Source organism: Papio anubis, chromosome 11 (genome assembly GCF_008728515.1).
Source record: "Papio anubis isolate 15944 chromosome 11, Panubis1.0, whole genome shotgun sequence".
NCBI classification, from domain to species: Eukaryota; Metazoa; Chordata; class Mammalia; order Primates; family Cercopithecidae; genus Papio; species Papio anubis.
In genome coordinates this window covers 114571701-114595056 of record NC_044986.1, presented here as the reverse complement: position 1 = coordinate 114595056, position 23356 = coordinate 114571701, and the positions used below count along the sequence as shown (strand labels likewise).

Below are 23356 nucleotides of genomic sequence, written 5' to 3'. Positions count from 1 at the left end.
CTTGACAGAATGGTGGAACGTCCTTTTGAGGGCTCAGTGACACTGCCAGCAAGGTACAATACCCTGCAGGGCTGGGGCGATGTCCTTGGGATGCTGAATATGCTCCATACCAGGCTCCAATACAAGGTGCTGTTTCTCCCAAAGCCAGGATTCAGGGGTCTAAGATTCAAAGGCTGGAAGTAGGAGTGGCTCATCATTCTCGCTAAAGATCCACTAGCAAAGCGTTTGCTTCTTGCCCCTGCAAGCTTGAGTTCTGCTGGTCTAGAGATCTTAGTTCCAAAAGGAAGAATGCTTCCACCATGAGACATAACAGTGATTCCACTGACCTGGAAGCTGAAACCGCCACCCAACCACTTTGGGCTCCTTATGCCTCTGAACCAACAGGCAAAGAAGGATGTGCCTGTGCGGGCTGGTGGGATTCTCCTGATTACTAAGGGGAACATGGGTTGTTACGACACAACAGACACAAGGAGGAGTATATTTGGAATGCAGAACACTTGGGGCATCTCTTACTAGTATTACTGAGCCCTGTGATGAAAGTCAATGGAAAACTACCAATTCAGGCACAACTGCTAAGTCCAGATTTTCAGGAAGGTTTGAGTCATCCCTCTAGGTAAAGAACCACAACCATCTAAGGTGCTTGCTGAGGGCAAAGGGAATATGGAATGGGCAGTGAAATGGGACATTAAAAATACCACCTGTGACCACACGACCAGTCACAGAAATGATCACTACAATTGTTATGAGTATTTCTTCCTTATTTTGGTGTAAATATATTTGTATATATACCAACAAATATTTTCTTCTTCCCTCTCTTTTCCCTTATCATCTAACATAAGGTATCTTAATAATAGTCAACTTTATACCACAGTGTGTAAGTTACAGGATACTAAAGCAGAAGTGTGATCATCTCCCAAGGACTTGGCATCCTCATGTGGGGAAATAATTCGCACATTTCAGTTGTGAGCAGAATAGTGGCATCATGTTAGGTGGAAGGAAGACTTGGTTACTATCTTACCTGGAAATTTTTTAAGGTGGTGTGTGTGAGTGCCAAGTTGCCAAGGCTGGACTACAGTGGTTGGCTCTGGGTGTCAACTTGGCTAAACAACAATCCCCAGATATCCAAAACACTGATCTAGGTGTCACTGGGAACGTATTTTGTAGATTGATAAAAATCCATGATCTGTTAACTTTAAGTAGGAGAGATTATCCTAGAAGATCTGGGCAGGCCTCATTCAATCCGTTGAAAGGCCATAAGGGCAGATTTGAGGCTTTTCTGAAGAGGAATCTCTGCCTGTGGCCAGCAGCTTCAGCTCATGCCCGAGGCCCAGGCTGTCCTTGCCGATGGCCCGCCCTGTGGATTTTCGCCTTGCCTAATCACCCCCGACAGCTGGAGAAGACAATACCTTGAAATGTCCTAACATATATCTCCTATTGGTTTCTGTTTCCTGGTGAGACTCTCTGACTGACATAGAGATCAGCAAAAACTGTACTTTTCATTTATAAGTTGTCATAGCAATGATACATCAATTCATTAATTTCTCATTTCATTTCATTTCCCTTTTTTAAAAAAAAGTTTCATTTATGCGTGGGGGTCAAGGTTATAGAGATATATTTATCACTGACAAAGTTTTTACACACTGTCATCCTTCTACGACTTCTAATGAAAGTACCACATTTCTAAGAATTCCCAGATTATAAAATGAGTCTTTACCAATTTTATAGCACGTGCTATGTCAAAGGTTAAAAATTTTAAGTTAAATTAGATCTTAAGTTTCACACAACATGGACGCAAATGATCTGCAAAAGCTTAAACCTTTAGGACCTAAATCAAAATTACAGTCTATAAAGGCACTCTAATTTTAAGTTAATAAAGACTATTTATAAATGCGATTAACATTTCACAATATTAAACTTTACTTACTTAACACCGTATCTGTCTCTAAACATAATGTGGTCCCGAAATGTGCGGTTGACATCCAGGTCTATTTGTCTGATGTCAGGTGAACAGCCCCGTGCTCTGTGTTTTAATTTCTGAAGAGAAAAAGAGAGGGGAGAACAGATTTTTATGGAAATTAGTTGTTGAAAAGTCAATGACAAATAATAAAATAATTCTCATTTAAAAGTTTTTGGTTTAAAAAAATCATTCAATGGTTAAAAAAATCAAAACTATATATATAAAAAAGTACAGAATAGAGACTTTCCCTCCCCTCCATTCCCCCATTTCTCCTACTCCCTGCTTCTCCCTCTTCCCCTACCTTCCTTCTCTTCCATCCTATCTAGTTAGATTTTAATTTAGGATAGAGAACTTTTCAGAGTTTGCACTACTGAACTATGTGAAAGCTCTTCATGGCTAAGCCATGCAGTCTGTCATGATTTCTTGTTTCTTTCCAGGATGATGCTTTTGTTTCCCTTGAAGCTAATCATAGCCTTGTTTCTCAAAGTGCTTCCTTCCCCACCTAATTCAATCCCAAGCTCACTATAAATGGTATAATCTCCTCAGGTGATGTTCAGGTAGAGTAGGTGTTCCACCAGCTTCATCTTGCTGTCTGCTGCTCCTGCCTGTGCGGCCCGACCTCTGGGCCCGCTCCCGCCTGTGCTGCCCGACCGCTGGGCCCGCTCCCGCCTGTGCCACCTGACCCTCTGGGCCCGCTCCAGCCTGTGCCGCCTGACCTCTGTGCCCGCTCCCGCCTGTGCGGCCTGACCTCTGGGCCCGCTCCTGCCTGTGCGGCCTGACCTCTGGGCCTGCTGCACAGCCTAGGTCCTGGAGCCTCCCTTCTCCAACTGCCGGGATGGTTTTCTCCCATGTTGGGCCCCCCGTTTCCTGGTCTCATATCTTTTTTTCTCAGGTTCTTCCCTTGCTCTGCAGGAACACATTCTTTAGTAGCTCCTGTGAAAGGCTGTATGGAAGATAAAGTTTTTGAAACTTTGAATATCTGATCATTCTACCCTCTTATTTAACTGTTTGGCTGTTTTAGAATTCTAAGCTGGAAAATACTTTTGCTCAAAATGCACGGCTTCACTGTCTTCTAGCTTCCAGTGTTGCTATTCTAATTTGTGTTTCTCTACGTGCAATCTGCTTTTTCTCTCTAGAAGCTTGTAGGAGTTTCTCTCCCATGTTTTGAAACTTCACATTTCAGTACTGGGTTTGGATCTGTTTTTATTTTTATCCACAGGGTTGGGCACTTAGTGAATCCTTCCAATCTTAAAAACTCCTACCCACATCTTTCAGCTCTCAGACATCTTCAACAATTCATTTGTCAATTTCTTCATCTTCCCCTCCCTCCACTCCCATTTTCTTTTTCTGAAACTCTTATTATTACAGTCTGGGAACTCCTAGGCTATCATCTACTTTTCTTGTATTTTTCTGTATTATTTTGCATCTCTTTGCTTTTATAACTGATATTCTGGGAATCTCCTCAATTGTCATTTTCAATTAAGTTTTTCGTTTCTAGTATTTTTATATTCATAAGCTCTGTTGTTTTTGAGTGTTCCTTTTTATAGCATTCTATACTTGTTTTATGGATGCAGTATCTATTTTTCTCTGAAGATATTAAAAATAGTTTTTTAGGCCGGGCACGGTAGCTCATGCCTGTAATCCCAGCACTTTGGGAGGCTGAGGCAGGCGGATCACAAGGTCAGGAGATCGAGACCATCCTGGTTAACACGGTGAAACCCTGTCTCTACTAAAAATACAAAAAATTAGCCAGGCGTGGTGGCCGGTGTGCCTGTAGTCCCAGCTACTCGGGAGGCTGAGCCAGGAGAATGGCGTGAGCCTGGGAGGTGGAGCTTGCAGTGAGCCAAGATTGTGCCACTGCACTCCAGCCTGGGCGACAGAGCGAGACTCTGTCTCAAAAAAAAAAAAAAATAGTTTTTTAGTTTCTCTTCTTTACACTATACTCTGTTTCTTACAAGCTGCTTTCTTCATTTGCTTCCGCTTATCTTTCACATTAGCTCCCTTCTTCAAATGAATGGCGACACTTCGTTTTCTGCTTTTATTTAAAAGTGGGACACAAAAAAGCTGCATGCCTGGGCAAGGCTTCCTGACTGTGATCCTGCTTGTGGAGGGATCTGGCCAGGCAGCTGGACTGGGGTTCCCTGAAATCAGTACCTTTGAGCTTATTTTCTTAGGCTGATCACATTCCCCAGAGAAGGCTCTTCCAATCTCCTGTCAGGAAGACAAGCACCTGGCTGCCAGTGATCTGGGAGGTGAGTTGAGGAAAAAGGCTGGACTGTCCAAAATTTAAACTACTCAGCTCCTCTGCTTTCATGACAGCAGTTCACCCGCAGCAAGGTCTGTGTTTTCCCCAGTCCAGAGGCCCTCTGTTCCATCCTTGCCAAATAACAAACCTCCAGTCTTGGGCCAGCACTGAGGGGGCTAAGGAGCTCTAACTGCTTCTGAAACAGACTTTCAACCACTTCTGTGTTTAGCTTCACCTCCACTTCCAGAGTTTCCTGCAGTTGGCAATTACCAAGCCTTATGGAGATTTTGAGCTGTTAATCAGGTTGCTTCTCCAATTCCCACTGCCAGCCTAGGACTGAGCTTCCTCAGGTTTGCTAAGTTTACTAAATGTCTGTGTGCAATCTCGTTTTCCAAAACTGGTAGCTGTTAAGCATCTCCCATTTTCTCATTTCTGTGGGTTTGCCTTTTTATAATAAAAACTCTGTCAATTTAGTGGCATTTCAAGGGAAAGGGAGCTAAATGAGTATCTTGAATCTCCCATGTTTAAACAGATGGGAGATTAAAATTTAACCATGTTTAATATAAATAAGAATTTATATACTATGTTATATTGACCCATTTACCATGTACTGGTAATACGGACTTCTGCTTGAATCAATTCCAATAAATATATATAAAAACATAACTGTTCCTGACTTCAGCTAGAAGTGGAAAGAAGGCTATCTGGGCATGTCTAGAATAAGTATGTGTGTGTTAAGTGTTTTATAAGTCTGTGTATTTTTGTGTATTGAAGTTCAGAGAAGGGGCTTCTGCAGCTTTTTAAAACAGGAAGAGCAGCCACAGTATGCTTCAGAATTCTAAAGACAGAGGAAGACATTTAGAGTATTGTATTAGAATCATACGGCCACTAAAACATTATTGTATATTATTTCTGAAAAAGGAGGTTCAGAAGATATTATAAAAATTTAGCTTGAAAAATAAATCTGTACATATTTGTTCTCTTCCATCTTTTTTTTTTTTTTTTTTTTTTTTAACGATAATGGGCAAGGCCAGGCACAGTGGCTCACACCTGTAATCCCAGCACTTTGGGAGGCCGAGGCGGGGGAATCACAAGGTCAGGAGACCAACACCATCCTGGCTAACACGGTGAAACCCTGCCTCTACTAAAAATATTTTTTAAAAAAAATAGCTTGGCATGGTGGCAGGCACCTGTAGTCCCAGCTACTCAGCAAGCTGAGGCAGGAGAATGGCATGAACCCAGGAGGCAGAGCTTGCAGTGAGCCAAGATAGAGCCACAGCACTACAGCCTGGGCAACAGAGCAAGACTCCGTCTCAGAAAAAAAAAAAAGATAATGGGCAAGTAAAGAGGTTTCAATTATTGTTCTACAGGCCTCCTTGTAAAAGATGGGATGTCAAAACACAAGAAGAAAATGTTTGACAAGACATGATAAAAGAAAATGCCTTAAAAGTTAATAGGAAGGCAGAAAAGATGCAAATGCATCTATAGTATCAGTTCCTCCAGAGGACAAGAAAATCTATCATAAAAAAGGCCTCGTAATGGAAGAAAAGCCTGGGTAAGTACATAAAAAATAACAGGTCAGAAATACGATTTATGTCCTAAAATGTTTATAAGCTAATGTATGGAATGCAGGAATCAAACATATTTTTTTACTCCTCAATGAAAAGAGCTAAACAGTTTCTAGCTACCTCTGAGATTAGGTGGGTTGAGATCCACGAGTGTCACAGTAATATAAAAATAAAATTTTATTTTAAAAATTGAGATCAAATGAACCCATAAACCTGAGGGCAGAAGTACAGTGGGAAGCATTTAGATAAAAAATTAGCATTATTGGCCAGGCACAGTGGCTCACGCCTGTAATCCCAGCACTTTGGGAGGCCAAAGTGGGTAGATCACGAGGTCAGGGAGTTCAAGACTAGCCTGGCCAGCATGGTGAAACCCCATTTCTACTAAAAATACAAAAATTAGCAGGGCATGGTGGCGGGCACCTGTAATCCCAGCTACTCAGTAGGTTGAAGCACAGAACTGCTTGAACCCAGGAGGTGGAGGTTGCAGTGAGCCGAGATCACACCACTGCACTCCAGCCTGGGCAACAGAGTGACACTCCGTCTCAAAAAAAAAAAAATAGCATTATCATTGTGAGTTTGGTCTATGAGATTACTGAGCCACACTAAGGCTGTGGATGAGGCTGTTTTCCACTGTGGTCTGATCCTATACCATCTGTAAGTTACACTGCTAAATGCAAGAGAGAAAAATAAAAATGAGACAAAAGAAGAGAAAAACATATTAGATGAGAGCAGCCAAGACAACTTGGATCATAAATCCTACCCCTGCCACTTGCTAACCCTGGGGTGAAAAGTCACTTAGCCTCGCTAAGCTCAGTTTCCTCATGTGTAAGATAAATACAATAATAATGACAAAACCTGCATCTTGGCATTGTTGTAGGAATTAAATGAGGTAATTCCCATAGAGCACTTAGACATAAAAGTACTCAAACAATGTCAGCTCTCCTCATGGTAAAGTAGGAGATATACTACTTTACCTCAAGGTAAAGTATTTAAAATACGGCAACATGAAGCTTCAAGTTAAAACTAATCAGATCCAAGTTGGAGGGAGGAGATCAGGGAAGGTCTTTGCAATGTGCTTTGAAACTCACTAACCATTTTCCTGCCTGCGGGAAACAAAGCCCCACCAAGACACCTCCTACTCCATGAAGTCTTCCCGGATCATAAAGGTGATTTCTTTTTTTACTTTCTTTTCCACTCCTACTTTTACAGTATTTATCACAGACTATTATTAAATATTTCTATGCAACCACATCTCCTCCAACCTAGAAGAAAAGATTCTTGCCACTGTACCTATTCATCTTCAAACGTTCTTCAATACCACCCACAGAGCTTTATGGGCACAAGAAAGGACAAACAGGCCACCAGGGGAACTTGAAGGACTGAATGCTTATAATATGCTGGGTCCAAATAATTTCACCCATCTGAGAAAAGGCTCGGCAGATTAAGAGAAAGTCGTAGTTTTATTCCTACTGAAGTTCCAGTTCATGGAGGATGTATGGAGAGAGAAAGAGTGGATGAGAAAGGAAAAAAAAGTTGGCTAAATAATGATGCTGGGGGAAACTCAAATAGTAAAAATAATATTGATGAATGTTGAAAATTATAGGCTTGAAGGAACTGACAGGCAAGTCATTCTTTTGTTGTAGTTGCTGTCAGTTTTTACTAAATGGTTCTCTCATATTAACTGGCCATCTGATAATTTTACTCTACATAGAAAAAGTCTAAAATATAACATGAAAACTAGAGTCCTATTAGCAGGCAAGCTGGGTTGAATAGTGTCCCTCCAAAACTCATGTCCACCAGGAACCTGTGAATGTGACCTCATCTGGAAATAGGGCCTCTGCCGGGGTAATCAAGTTAAGATGAGGTCATCCTGGATGAGGGTGGACCCTACATGCAATAACTATTGTCCCTATCAGGAAAGACAGACACACATTCATAGAAGGGAGGACGGCCAGGTGATAAGGAAGACAGGGACGGAGTGATGCCAAGATGCACTAAGGATGTCAGGCTACCACTGGAGGCTGGAAGAGGCCAGGAAGGATGCCTCCCTAGAGCCCTGAGAGAAAGTGTTGTCCTGCTGACACCTTAATTTTGGACTTCTGTCCTTGAGAACTGTGAGAGAGACAGTTCTGTTGTTTTAAGCTACTTAGTTTGCGGTACTTGGTTACAGCAGCCCTAGGAAATGAATACAACATGTAAATTGCTTTTTCTTTCATTTTCTACTTTCATTATTTAAACAAATACTAACAGAGCACCTACCATATGCTAGGTACACTGTAGTAGGTGCTGGGGTTATATTTCATATTATGTTCTCTCAGACATCTTTTTTTTTTTTTTCAGCCTGGACACAGCAAGTTTAACGTCTCTGCTGCACATAGAATTAACACCCTTTCCCCTCCTCATCCTTATGCTGGCAACAGGATATGCACTAGAAAATTTGGCTCTTAAGAGTCAATGAATAAAAGGATGGGCTCATACACCTTCATAGTTCTTTTCAGAAAGGATGCTTATAATTTAAAGGATGTCCTAATGGGAAGGAAAGGTACAGGGCAAGAGGCTGTTTCACATTTTAGTCCATTAGTCTTTGGCAGAGCCCAACCAAGGCCAAATTCACCTAGGATGCCCAATGGCTATGGGGATCTCCACAGGGTCAAGTAAGCAAACCCAAATGAACATGTTGGATTAAAAAAAAACAAGATCTAGAAACTCTTGAAGGAAGAGCTTCACCCTGAAAAGGGAAGAGGAAAATGCTTGGAGGGGAAGGGGGGAGGGTCAGTGTGTGATCTCTGCTGTGGGTGGTGGGCAGGGGCTTAGGAGTTAAGCCAAGGGTGCTGAAGACACTCGGCGGCAGTGGCTCTCTTCTCAGGGATCAGCTCCAACATGGGCAGTAAGAAATCTGTGAAGCCATAGAACTTCTGGGGAAGGTGCCTCGCAAGCTCATTGTGGCAGGAAAATATTCCAAGGAATTTTTCACCAAAAAAGGTGACCTTAAACATATCACGAAGCTGAAACCTTGGGGGCCTTTTTGAGGTTCTAGTGGAGAAGTATGAGTGGTCTCAGGAAGAGGCAGCTAGCTTCAGACATCATTTTGAACACTGTAAAACTATGACACTAAGAGCAAATAGCTAATCAACAGTCTAAAATAATTGGGAACTCTAAAATCCTGAAATATAAACTCTGTGTAGGGTCTGAATGGCTAAATTTAAAATGAATTAACTATTTAAATTATCCAGTAGGTTTCCTTGTCATCTGGATGAAATTTTACCTGAATGCATACACACACACACACACACACACACACACACACATATATAAATGCATACACACACACACACACACATATATATAAAAGAAAAAAAAAATCACAAGAGCACCAAAGCACCTTTTAGAATAGGCTTTAGGTTTAAACCATAAATAATTTTTATTTCTGGATATAGGATCATGTTATCTGCAAACAAAGGTAATTTAACTTCCTCTCTTCCTACTTGAATGTCCTTGATTTCTTTCTCTTGCCTGATTGCCCTGGTCAGAACTTCCAGAGGATGTTCCAGAAGATCCTTGTCTTGTGCCAGTTTTCAAGGGGAATGCTTCCAGCTTTTGCCCATTCAGTATGATATTGGCTGTGGGTCTGTCATATATTTTGAGGTATGTTCCTTTAATGTCGAGTTTATTGAGAGTTTTTAACATGAAGGGATGTTGAATTTTATCAAAGGCCTTTTCTGCATCTATTGAGATAATCAAGTGATTTTTGTCTTTAGTTCTGTTTATGTGATGAATCACATTTATTGATTCATGTATGTATGTTGAACCAATCTTGCATCCCGAGGATGAAGCCAACTGGACTGTGGTAACTAAGCTTTTTGATGTGCTGCTGGATTTGCATTGATCAAGGATATTGGCCTGAAGTTTTCTTTGTTGGTTGTATCGATGCCAGGTTTTGGTATTGGATGATGCTGGCCTCATAGAATAAGTCAAGGAGGAATCCCTCCTTTTTCATTTTTTAGAATAGTTTTAGTAGAAATGGTACCAGCTCTTCTTTGTACCTCTGGTAGAATTCAGCTGTGCATACATCTGGTCCTGGGCTTTTACTGGTTCGTAGGCTAGTTATTACTATCTCAATTTCAGAACTCATTATTTGCCTATTCAGAGATTCAATTTCTTCCTGGTTCAGTCTTGGGAGGATGTATGTATCCAAGGATATATCCATTTCTTCTAGATCTTCTAGTTTATGTGCACAGAGGTGTTTCTAATATTCTCTGGTGGTTGTTTGTATTTCTGTGGGGTCAGTGGTGATATCTTCCTTATCATTTCGATTGTATTTGATTATTCTCTCTTTTCTTCTTTATTAGTCTAGCTAGTGGTCTATTTTATTAATTTTTTCAACAAACCAGCTCCTGGATTCATTGATTTTTTGAAGAGTTTTTCATGTCTCTGTCTTGTTCAATTCAGCTCTGATCTTGGTTATTTCTTGTCTTCTGCTAGCTTTGGGGTTTGTTTGCTCTTGATTCTCTAGTTCTTTTAGTTGAGATGTTAAGTTGTTAACTTGAGATCCCCCAAAAGCTTCTTTAGATGATAAGCAACTTCAGCAAAGTCTCAGGATATAAAAATCAGTGCGCAAAAACCACTAGCATTCCTATATCCCAACAACAGGCAAGTAGAGAGCCAAATCATGAATGGATTCCCATTCACAATTGCTACAAGAAGAGTAAAATACCTAGGAATACAGTTAACAAGCAAGTTAAGGACCTCTTCAAGGAGAACTACAAACCACTGCTCAAAGAAATCAGAGAGGAACAAACAAAAGGAGAAACACATTCCATGCTCATGGATAAGAAGAATCAATATAGTGAAAATGGCCATACTGCCTAGAGTAATTTATAGATTCAATGCTATTCCTATTAAACTACCACTGACATTCTTAATATAATTAAAAGATATATATTTTAATTCATATGGAACAATAACAAAAAAGCCCGAAAAGTCAAGACAATCCTAAGGAAAAAGAACAAAGCTGGAGGCATCACACTACCTGACTTCAAACTTTACTACAAGGCTACAATAACCAAAACAGCATGGTACTGGTATAAGAACAGACACACAGACCAATGGAACAGAACAGAGAACTCAAATGTAAGACCACACACCTACAACCATCTCATCTTTGACAAACTTGACAAAAACGAGCAATGGGGAAAGGACTCCCTATTTAACAAATGGTGCTGGGATTAATTGGCTAGCCATATGCAGAAAACTGAAACTGGATCCCCTTCCTTATACTATATACAAAAATTAACTCAAGATGGATTAAAGACTTAAATGTAAAACCCAAAACTATAAAAACTCTAGAAGAAAATCTAGGCAATACCTTTCAGGACATAGGCACAGGCAAAGTTTTCATGACGAAAACACCAAAAGCAATTGCAACAAAAGCAAAAATTGTCAAATAGGATCTAATTAAACTAAAGCACTTCTGCACAGCAAAAGAAACTATCATCAGAGTGAACAGACAGCCTACAGAATGGAAGACAATTTTTGCAGTCTATCCATCTGACAAGTCTAATATCCAAAGTCTACAGGGAACTTAAACAAATTTACAAGAAAAAAAAATACCATTAAAAAAGAGGGCAAAGGACATGAACAGATGCTTCTCAAAGGAAGACATACATGAGGCCAACAAACATATGAAACAAAACTCAACAACACTGATTAGAGAAATGCAAATCAAAACCACAAGATACCATCTTTGATGGCGATTATTCAAAAGTCAAAAAACAACAGATACTGGCAAGGTTGCAGAAAAAAAGGAATGCTTTAACACTGTTGGTGGGAGCATAAATTAGTTCACCCATTGTGGAGACAGTGTGACGATTCCTCAAAGACCTAGAGGCAGAAATATCATTTGACTCAGCAATCTCATTACTGGATACCTACCCACAGGAATATAAATCATTCTGTTATAAAGATACATGCACGCATACATTCACTATTTACAATAGCAAAGACATGGAATCAATCTAAATGCCCATCAATGATAGACAGATAGACTGAATAAAGAAAATGTGGTACATAGACATCATGGAATACTACGCAGCCATAAAAAGGAACAAGATCATGTCCTTTGCCAGGACATGAATGGAGTTGGAAGCCATTATCCTCAGCAAACCAACACAAGAACAGAAAACCAGATACTGCATGTTCTCGCTTATAAATGGGAGCTGAATGATGAGACTACAGGGGCACATGAGGAGGAACAAAACACAGTGGGGCCTGTCAGCGAGGGGTGGTGGTGGGAGGGAAGAGCATCAGGAAGAATAGCCAGTGGGTGCTAAGGCTTAATACCTAGGTGATGGGATGATCTATGCAGCAAACCACCATGGCACACATTTATCTATGTAAGAAATCTGCAAGTCCCGCACAGGAGTACCCCTGAACTTAAAATAAAAGTTGAAGAAAAAAAAAAGTGTTGACCCTCCCAAAAAGATAGCAATTTTTATTTTTTCCCATTTATTCCATATTAATTTTTTCGTACATATTTTCTAAGGAACATATTTCAAAATCTATGGGTCTAAGATTCTTAGATGTAAATCTCTTACTCCTTTCAAAAAGGTTAACAGAAAATTTAGGTTGAGAAAGGGTATAGCTGCGAGATGACAAGGAGATAACATTTAATGCATTACCTAATTTAAGAAAAAAGTTATTACTCAAAAGTTTAACTTTTTATTAATCAATAATAAAACCTAGAGATACCCTAATAATCTTGGGGCAAAGTCATCTTTTTTTCATGCTAGAAGAAAAGAATCGTACACGGCAGGTGTTGGTTAAACTGAACTCTGTTGCTGTTTCCCACGAACTCTCAAAGTGATGCCGCAAATCACTTCATTAACACCATGTGGCAAACAAGCAGCTATAATTAGGTGTTAGTCCACTTTCCATGCAACCATGTCCCAACATTGATTATTTAATTACTTTAATTGATTTATGTATTTGAAAAGCACTTGATACTTATTGATACAAACAATAACATTTTTACTTAAGTATCTATTTAAAATTTAAGAAGTATTCTGCAATCCAGAAAACAAATAGACCTCCAAAACCTCCAATGCAATATAGTTTTAATATAATTTTAAGTGATCATATGAATATCTCCTGTCACCTTGAATGCTAAAAGAAATGGATTTTACTTTTTAATTTCAAAATAACAAGTTAGCTTTAGCTACTCACACTATACAGGTCCCTTGTTTCTTCTTTCATTTTAGGGATCTCAAGAAGGAGGGCCCAGACTTCACCTCTGAGCTGGAGTGGTATTCCTTTGTAAATTCGCCTATGAAACTTATTAAAAGAAAAAGAAACTGAAGGTTACAAACTGACAAAAACTTAGACTAGTCTCTATAGTCAATCTTGCTGATATTTGTTAGCATTGTATTTCCAAAGCATCTATGGCAATTAATTAATACATTTCAACATGGCACACTGAGATACTGTCATCTGTTTTTAAGATTCTAACAGGGAGACACAGACAAAGAAGGAGAGAGTATAACAAGAAATTGTTAAGAATGCCCAATGCATGAGCATGTTCAGGCCATTACGGAAGTGTCCCTTAAGTGGCACGAAAGCAGTCAGTGCTCTTTTTAAAGGTGTGAACATCTGATTTACACATTCCCTGATGGTATAATTAACTTCTTACACACTTTCTTCCTTTTATCCCACACACCTAAAAGATGCTCCAGACAGCAAAAGGGTTGCCTTGTCCCCAAAATGTCCTCATGGAATGTAGAGTGCTGTCTAACTCCTAATCTCTTTCCTACCACCTTCTCACTGGTCTCTCTAGAAGATACCAAGCTTCTCCTCATCTATCTGAAACCTCAGTTAACCCTATCGGCAATCTTCAGTGTTCTCTCTCTCTCAGACACTCTCATTCCCCACCCACCCACCCACCCCCACCGGCTGCCCTTTCTCCTTCTTTTCTCTCCTCTTTTCAGTTCTTGCTATTTCTTCAGGAAAACCTTTTTCTTTTTCTTAAATGACACTGATGCTATCTGATAAGACAAAAACGATAAATCTCCATAAAGACACCACTTTTGAATGAAATTAGGCATAAAACAACAGTATCATCAACTCCCTCCATCCTTGAAAGTCTACTGCTATTGCCCTAAGATTCTTAAGTTCAATATACCTCTCCATCTTCTTGTAATTAATTTTTTCCTCAAGTCTAATTACTCAGAATAACATAAAACCTATTACGGCCATCACAATGTTGTGCATAACACTTTGAAACTTAAAAATAGATGTCCAAACAGGGAAGTAACTAAATAAATTATAGCAGAAGCCCTTCAGGTAAAAACTGGTACTCTTATTATCACCATAATATAGTTGAATGTTATGGTTCAGAAAATAAGATGCCAGTTCTAATAACTGAGATATTGAAGAGCTGCAATAACCATACACAAGGCTTTAACTTCTATTAGACTACTTAGATTTTTTTAAATCTAAGTCATAAGGCAGCTTTAAGAAACTTCAATCATGTGGTTGAAGGTGAGTGACCAAGTCGAACAACTTTTATTAAAAAACAGTGAATACTGTAAAGTTGATTCAAATAATGACTTATAAAATTTGTTTTGTTCTTTTGGTATAAATATAGTATGCTTTGAATTTGAAATTTCAGCAGATAGTGACTACAGTCATATAAATTTTAATCCCAGGCGATCACTTTAACTGGAGGAGTATGTACAGGAAGGCTTCATGCTGATGATAAAACTAGACTTGCAACATTTGCCTCATGCTTGACATTTACAACCATTAATTGCAAACTGAGTGTGGTTAAAAACAAGTGAATTTAAGACTTGTTTTCCCAAAGGAAGTTTATGATCTATACCACTTCACAATTATAGTAAACTGTGATTTTAAAGTAATATCATCCACAAAAAGTCACTTCAAATTATCTTCTAAATTTCTAGAGTAAAGATGTCATACCACAGGCAACTGATTTGAGTATCAGAAAGTGTAGAAATCACTGCAAATGCTAAAAGTAAAATTTTAATAGGAAAGCGTAATATGACCGAACAAGTAAAATGACATTTTTAATGAGTAACATAAGAGCTCTGACACTTCTTAAGCTATATTACTTGAAAAGCCTTCAGACATTATTTTGTTGCTATTGCTCAATTGTGTACTCAATAATTGTACGTAAGTTACTGTCCACCATTTATCCTAAACTGAAATCTAGATTTAGGGAAAAAACTCCATCAAACAGATGTGGTTACATTAAAAAATAGGAAATTTTGGGGTAGAAATAAAAAATTAATGGTCCCTATACTAGTACAGAGCTAAAATTAAAAATCAGGCACATATGGGAAAGGTTAAGAAAAAACACTGATACAGTGTCATTATCATCACCCATGGCAACAATTAACCCAAACTTTTACTGGGCATTTACCATGCACAAGAAACTATTTTAAGAAACTATTTAACAACTATTAGAAACTATTTAACAACCATTTAAATAAGAAACTATTTAACTAGTTAAACTTTTATTTTATCCCTTCCCTTTAAGCTATTTATGGATATTTACCTCATTTAATTATACCAACAATTCTATAACTTGAATTATACCAACAACTCAATTTTACCGATGGAGAAAGTGAATCACAAAGAGGTTAAATAACTTGCCCAAAAGTAAGCACAAGATGTTATAAAAGATGACTGATTTTACAGTTCATAAAAAAACAAGGACCATCTCCCAATGTCCATGGCACATGGAACAAAGACCATCTCCCTGTGTCCACGGCACATGGAACAAAGACCATCTCCCTGTGTACATGGTACATGGTTTTGCCCCACTGGACTAACTGAAATACATGGAATAGCGAACAGGAAAGTGTTAAGAAAGCCCAAGAGCAGAAAGCACTAAAATAATGATAATATAATTACACCAAAAACTTAAAAGGAATACAAAAACGATGTCTTTGGAATCCAAGCAGTAGGAGGTGACAAAACAAAATATGTACACAAAATCACATATAGCAGAAAAAGAAATTATAAGACCCTAAAATAAAAATTTTCTAATTATGCTGATTGTTTTTCAAATACTTGTACTATTACTAACTTATTACAGTTACACATCTTTCTTCACAAATTTTCAACTATCATAGAAGTTTTAGAAACTTTATAAAACAAAGTAGGAATTACATCCAAACACAACAGTTTGGATGAAATCTGCTTATTCCCCAGAACAGTAGTCCAGTTTACAGTTGTTGATAATCCTTCAACTACAGAGCAGCATTTCATCTTCTCCACATCAGCCCCATAATGTAGGTTCAGTGCACGGGTTCCACTTACAATGGAAGTAAAACAAGATACAGAAGAAAAGTATCTGCCCTAGATCAAAAAGTTCCATCTTATTACAAATTCGGGGACTTTCTGCCAAATCACACTGTCTTCTAAAAATTACCGCTTTATTAAAGTGGCAGAATTTATCAGTAAAAAGTGATAGCTGGTTGTCCTCAACTCATAAACGAACATCATTCATTCATTCTAAAATGATACTTACAATGAATGCCTGCTTTGTGGCCAACGCTTATGAGGTCCTGTGGCTACAAACATGAAAAAGATCTGTGGAGCTCACAGTGTGGTGGGAAGAGAAATACATAAGCTGATAATTTTAACTTAAACAGAGAATCCTTTATCATAAAATACAGTCACATGCATGAACTGCTAACAGTGCTGACGGGGGAGGTGGTGGTAGAGACAGACTCCCCAGTGAGCCAGTGTTCAAAGAAGAATGGTGGGCATCACACTGTCTGGATCTGCAAGAGATCCAGATCAGGGAGTGGCTAGCCCTTCTACAAAAGGATACATACAATTCTAAGAGAGAACTAGAAAAAGGTTAGGGACAAAGTTGCTGGGGTGAGCGCCATGAATCTGCTGTGATGATCACTTCTTATGGGTCCAACACAGGCACTGTCATCCTGAGCCTATCTTAGAGATAACAGAAGAAAGGAGGAACTAATCCTGTGAGAGGTGGAAAGGATTTCCTTTAGACAAAATGACAATAAACTCATTACTGAATAAGAATGTGCCAGGAAGGGAAAAGTGGGGGTGGGAGCAGGGATGTGGATAATGATGAGTCCAACAGTAATAATAACAATAGTTAAAGAACACTTTATTTATTATGAGCTGACACTATGCTATGTGTTTCTAAATTAATTTATTCATTGTAATATTACTGCATCCCTAAAGAGGTAGGTGCTATTATTATTATTATTATTTTTTTTTTTTTTTTTTTTTTTTTTTTTTGAGGCGGAGTCTTGCTCTGTCGCCCAGGCTGGAGTGCAGTGGCCGGATCTCGGCTCACTGCAAGCTCCGCCTCCCGGGTTCACGCCATTCTCCTGCCTCAGCCTCCCGAGTAGCTGGGACTACAGGCGCCCGCCACCTCGCCCGGCTAGTTTTTTGTATTTTTTAGTAGAGACGGGGTTTCACTGTGTTAGCCAGGATGGTCTCGATCTCCTGACCTGGTGATCCGCCCGTCTCGGCCTCCCAAAGTGCTGGGATTACAGGCTTGAGCCACCGCGCCCGGCCAGGTGCTATTATTAACATATCCATTTCACAAATGAAAAAATTAAGACATAGAAAGGTTAGGTAACTAGCTCAAAAGAAACTGCGTCACAAGAACTCAAATTCAGTCTGAGTCTGACTTCAGAATCCATACTCTTAACAACCATGATAAAGAACTTCTACATATTGAATTGTAACAACATTTCAGTATTCCAATTTGAAAAGTATTACCTTTAAGATTCTTCTACAAATTTATTTCATAGATATGATACATAAAATCTTTAAAAAGTCTACAGTAGTCCCCCAGAAACGTTTAAAAATCTATCAACTTAAAAAAAAATTCCAACAAATGACTAATGTTTTCAGTACCTTTTTCTAAACCTTGGTGATTCAGTGACAAGTGTGCAATCCACATCATTATGACTGCCGGTGAGTACACTTTTCAGCCCAGCAATTCTAGCTGAGTTTTGTGCGAGTGTGCGCCATGAAACAGAGGCTCACTCGAGCTGCTTATGCCTTTTACTGCCTCTCCATTTTCTCTAATCATCCCCGCTCCACTGGCTCCTTTGTTTCTGCCTTCAAACAGGAACAAGTCTCCCAAATCTGCATCTAAAAAAGTTTTAAACCATCCACAAGGCCCTACTGTGTTAACTACATTCTACTTCCCTGACAGACACCAAAAGGGAAAGCTGGCATAAAAGATGTTAGTTAAATAAGTTCTAAGTCTGGACATTCTTTTGCTTGTTGCTAACAAGCTGTGTAACCTTAAGAAATTTATTTCTAAGCATTATGCCTCCATTTCAAGTATATCATGACCAGTTAAATCATAATGGTCTCCACTTAACAGAGATAACTTCACTTCATAGACTGTATTTTTAAATTACAGGCTGGGCACAGTGGCTCCTGCCTGTAATCCCAATGCTTTTGGAGGCTGAGGCAGGATAAACATTTGACGCCAGGAATTTGAGATCAGCCTGAGCAACACAGCAAGACCCTGTCTCCACAAAACAAACAAACAAACAAACAAACAACATTTTTTTTTTTCAATTAGCAGGCATGGTGGTGCTTGCCTATGGTCCCAGCTACTTGGGAGGCTGAGGTAGGACAATCACTTAAGCCCAGGAGCTGCAGGCTGCAGAGAACTGTAATTGTGCAACTGCACCCCAGCCCGGGCAACAGAGACCCTGTCTCTCAAAAAAAAAAAAACAAACAAACAAACAAACAAACAAAAATTAACAATACAATACTACTGTACATAGGGAGGCAGTCACTGTGAGAACAGAGGCAACATAAACAATCTTAATGGAATTTTTTTTTTTTTTTCCATTAAAGCTTGGGTTCTAAAAATCCAAATATTCCCTACCAGAGCTATATTTTTATTTCAAATGTTTTTAGAATTTCTCTGTATTACTACTATAAAAGTAAGTAATCTGTGGAGAGAAAACACACTTCTCCTTGAAAGACAAGAAAAAAAATGCTAGTTTTTTTACTTGAATGCAATTTAAAACTAGGTGTGAATTGAAAGCAGTAATTCTTTTAGAAGGTTCATTCTGTTTCACACCAAATTGGGCCATATATATCACCAAATCATTCTAGCATTATAGTTATGGGAGAGTGCTTCCAAATTATACTTCAAAGAAATGGCACTGCTAAAATCTCTCTTAATGGGAACTGCATTAGCCAGAGTTGCTGTCAGAATTGCTGACAGCAGAATTCTGCCCAGTAGAACTGCTCATTTTTAGAGAGGCTTACATACTTTCATAGGCATATGTATACCAGAGAAGAACATAAAGCCATATAATTCTACAAATATTTTATTAGAATGAATGTGAGATTAAAGGATAGGTGCAATGCATTGAAATCTACCCTGTAATTACCACTTGAGCAATCTTTTCACAAAGATATAAAGTAGTTGTCAAATGTAGGCCAATGTGAGACTGCAAAATATTAAACAAGAGAACAGATGTTGTAACTAATATTCTACTTTGAACCCAGTCCTTAGAAACATCCTGAGTTCAAACCTTATGCTAATAACAGCCAGTTAATAAAATCAACAACCCCAAATGAACTCAATCCTGATGAAAATAAAGTAATATAAGAGTCTGACTAAGGATATTTAGTATGCTCAAAAAGAAAAGGCTCATTAGCTCTGTAAGATACCCATGTCAAAAAGATTCCCACGGTTAAGTTTCATGTGATTTAAGATCCCTATTAAAAATTCATACCTCATATTAAAGACCAAATAATCCTACAGTAAAGAAAGAAATCTTGCTTAATTTTGTTTAGCTCAGGTTTTCCCAACTTTATTTAACCAGAGAGCCCTTTCCTCATTTAATAATAAGCAACACATACTGACTGCATACTAAGTGCCTGGCACTATTCTATGCTCTACATAAACTAACTTATTTAATCCTCACAACAAGCCTAATGGGGTAGGTAGTACAGCAGAAAAAAGTTAAATGCCTTTCCCAATGTCACGTGGCTAGGAAGTAGAGGGCTGGGGTTTGACCTGTGATAGTCTGCCTCTAGAATCTGCCTCTTCACCATCAGGCTATACTACTGCTTCTGTTGAACTAGCAGAACCCAAGAAACTCATGCTCCCTGGAATTCTTATTGGCAAATGTTGACATAAGATAATTTGTACCTATATAAAAAAGAAAAGAAAGGATTACACTGAAAAAAGTGTGAGGAAATGGACAAAAATCCCAACAGTTAACTCAGTTGTGTTTTGTTGGCAGGACTAAGATTTCTTTTTTTCCTTTAAAATGTTTTTATTGTTCAGCCCTTCCTTCGATAAATTAATAGGGGTAGTTAACATTTACTGAATGCTTATTCTATGTAAGATACAATGCTAAGTGCTTTACATGCATTAAATCACGAAATCTTTGTCGCTTTGAAATGGGACACTATTATCTCCATTCTGCAGATGAGGAAACTGAGGCTTAGATGTCAGTGTTCTTAAAATATGGCCCATGAAATAAAAACGATTTTCATAATAAAACTATTTCTTTTTACCGTGCTGGCTTTTGCATGATCATAAAAAAGTTATGGTGAAACTTTTGCACTGATCATAGAAAAGCTATGGTGGTAAAAACTGCCAGCTCTTGGCACAAATGAAGGCAGCAGTAATGCTGTACTGTAGAATCAGTGATTCCTCACTCCATGTTTTAAAAAATCAGTTTAAATTAAGAATGCCCTCGATGATGCAGTAAAAAGTGTTAACTTGATTAAATATCAACCTTTGATGGAGGTCTCATTAACATAACGAGGAGTGATGACACGGGAGGTGCATACGGAGCTCTGTGCTGCACAACCAAGTGCAATGACTGTCTCAAGAAAAAGTGCTTACGATGAAATTGTTTGAATCATGAACATTTTCACAAAACACTGTTATTACTTGAAAGAATAACTAAGCAACTGTCACTCAGCATTGGGTATTTGGCAGGCATTTTCTCAAAAATATCTTAAATGAGCCTGTCACTTGAAGGAAGAGAACTGATAGAGTATTTACTGCCACTGATGATACCTGACCTTTCAAATAAAACTGACAGCTTTGGAAAACTTCCACCCCCAGGAGCTTGACATCTTCCCACTGTTTAAAGACTTTTCTGATGAGACGCCTGGTGATATTAATATATGTCAGTAATTTTCTCTAATTAACTTAGCACAAACTCAATGCAAGGCAGAAAGATTAAAAGGGAGGTTTGCTAGAAGCTTTTGAAAAAGAAGATTGCTCCTACTTGAGGGAATGCTTCCAGAGGCCAACCCTCTCTCTTTCTGAGCAGTATGACCTGTGGATATAAAGCCTGGAACTGCTCCAGTGATTCTGACCTCAAAGGGAAGCCAACCTCAAGATGGAGCAAACAGTGCAGAAGGCAGAGAAGAGATGGAAGAAACTATGGCACAGGCAACTTCAATAAGCAGCTGAATTAAATCACTCCTGAAACCCATCCCACCTCTGAACCACCCAATACACACTCTTAAATGTTGAAACCAATTTGAATCGGGTATTATGTTATTTACAATATAAAAACTCCTAATTTGAGGCATACTGCTAAATCAAAATTTCAAAACCAAATATGAATGTAATACTCTTATAATTAAAGAAGAACTTCTACTAGGAAAATCCACATTGAGTTTATATAGTTTCGTATGGAAATAACATTATTTTAAATTACCTTTTCAGTGTTCTTGTATTTTTCCCATCCTTTCAGCATTTTCAGCCATTTGGTAGTTCTTTCAATCTCCAGGTGCTTTTGCTAAAATGAAATTGAAATTCATTGTTATTGTTCGTTTCTTATAAATTATAAAAAACTTCAAAGAAAATGCTGCTAAAAAAAGAACTAAAAAGTTATGCTATATTAGCAGATACCCTATCTAACTTTTAAAAAGTTGGATAATCTCAGAACTGTATCAATACTAGTCCATAGCTAAAGTTAAGATTAATAGGAAATGCTCTATCTAGGTAAAAAGATAAAGATATTATTTAAATTTTCCAAGACTTTAAAAGTAACCAAAATATTGTGTATTCTACAAATTTAAACAAAAAAAAATTTTAATATTTTGAAATATTTTACAAAGGAACAAAAACACAACTTTGAAATTTAATTATCTTATTTTACTGAATTCTAGTATATTGACGTTTTTAGTGAGAGTTAGTTTTTTAAAAGCAAAAGTGGCTGTTTATTTATTTATGGAAAGATTAATGTGTAATAAGTCTTATGCTAAAGGAAAACTATTTAAAAAAATACTAAGTACTAGTTGCTGCCCTAAGGAAATTTGACCAGGTGCTAAGGACAATGGACAAGGAACACACTGCGTTGTAGCAGGCACTGGTACTGGCAGGAAGGGCCACGCAGAAGGGGCAGTCAAATCCACCTAAGCATGCCAGAGAAAATGATCCCAAAATGAGAAACAGTGAGATTATTAGGGTGGGAATGTGGGAATGCAATGTGGGAAAGAATGTTCTAGGCGGCCGTGAGAATGCGTGTATTTTTGAGACAGCAGGGGCCGACAGCAGCTCCAAAGGGTTTACAAAAGCATCAGGACACCAGGCTGCCAAAGTTGGGGGAGGTCTCTTGCGTGCGCACTCAAGTGAAATTCAGGCGCAAGGCTGGGGAATGGGGAAAGTAAGATGGAAAATGCTCAGTCTTCACTTCTTTGGCTTCCAGGAGAAGGAATATTTTTTCCTAAGTACCTGGGCCCATAAGTGTAGTAAGTATATGAATAAAAAGCAATGGAAATACAAGTCTACCCAGAAAAGGAAATCATTCTGAGGACACATTTTATGCTCAAGGATGCATGCTCACTGCCACCCCACGACGTAGGTATGATCGTCACCATTTTACAATGAGGAAACAGAGGCATAAAGGGCTTAAGGGATTTGTCCCAAGTCACCCCTCTAGTAAGTGGTAGAAGACGGATTCAAAGCCAGGCAGCCTGGCTCCAGGACATACACTCCGAGCCACCACATCTCTGGCTCCCATCCTGTCCTCTGCCCTAGTTCAGGCAATCATCATTCCTGGACGGAAGCAGCAGCTCCTTACTGACTGTCTGCAATCCAGCCTCAAACAGGCAGGCATTATGCTGGCAGATGGCATATATGGCTCACCACTAATATTTTTAGACCTAAAAGCAGCAGAAAATTCCAAAGAAAATCCTGAATTTAGGAAAAGTATCTCACCAATGAGAACATTTTTATAGAATTTCAATTTTAGGCATATTCTTAAAACTCTTAAATTACCTCTTTTTACAATTTTTGTATGGGTTTCTCACAAAAGATGAGCACTCATGAGCAAAAGATATTATTTTATAATTCACATTTTTCAAAAGGCTAAGCATATTCCTCATTATATTATTAGTGATAAAATGTTGCAGATGGTTCCAGAAATATGTTTAATTTTAAAACTCAGTGGGGCACTGAAATCTAATTAATGTTTCTGCTAAATGTGACTTTAGAGAAGGCCAAGCTGTGAAAAATTAAGATTGATCTAAATCACCATTTGGTATTTTTTGTTCTTCTGCACTTTCTCCCCT

At 38.5% G+C, this 23356-nt stretch overlaps 1 protein-coding gene across 3 annotated transcripts in view; it reads right to left on the bottom strand.

Annotated features, from left to right (window-relative positions):
- The window catches only part of USP6NL (USP6 N-terminal like), a 154860-nt gene that overhangs the window by 32128 nt on the left and 99376 nt on the right, over positions 1-23356 (bottom strand). For all 3 annotated transcript variants that reach the window (XM_009213967.4, XM_009213968.3, XM_003903380.5), the window contains 3 exons: positions 21499-21579; positions 12992-13099; positions 1925-2034 (listed from right to left, as the gene is read on the bottom strand). In XM_009213967.4, the coding sequence (XP_009212231.1) occupies positions 1925-2034; positions 12992-13099; positions 21499-21579 (299 nt within the window). The remainder of the gene's footprint in view (positions 1-1924; positions 2035-12991; positions 13100-21498; positions 21580-23356) is intronic.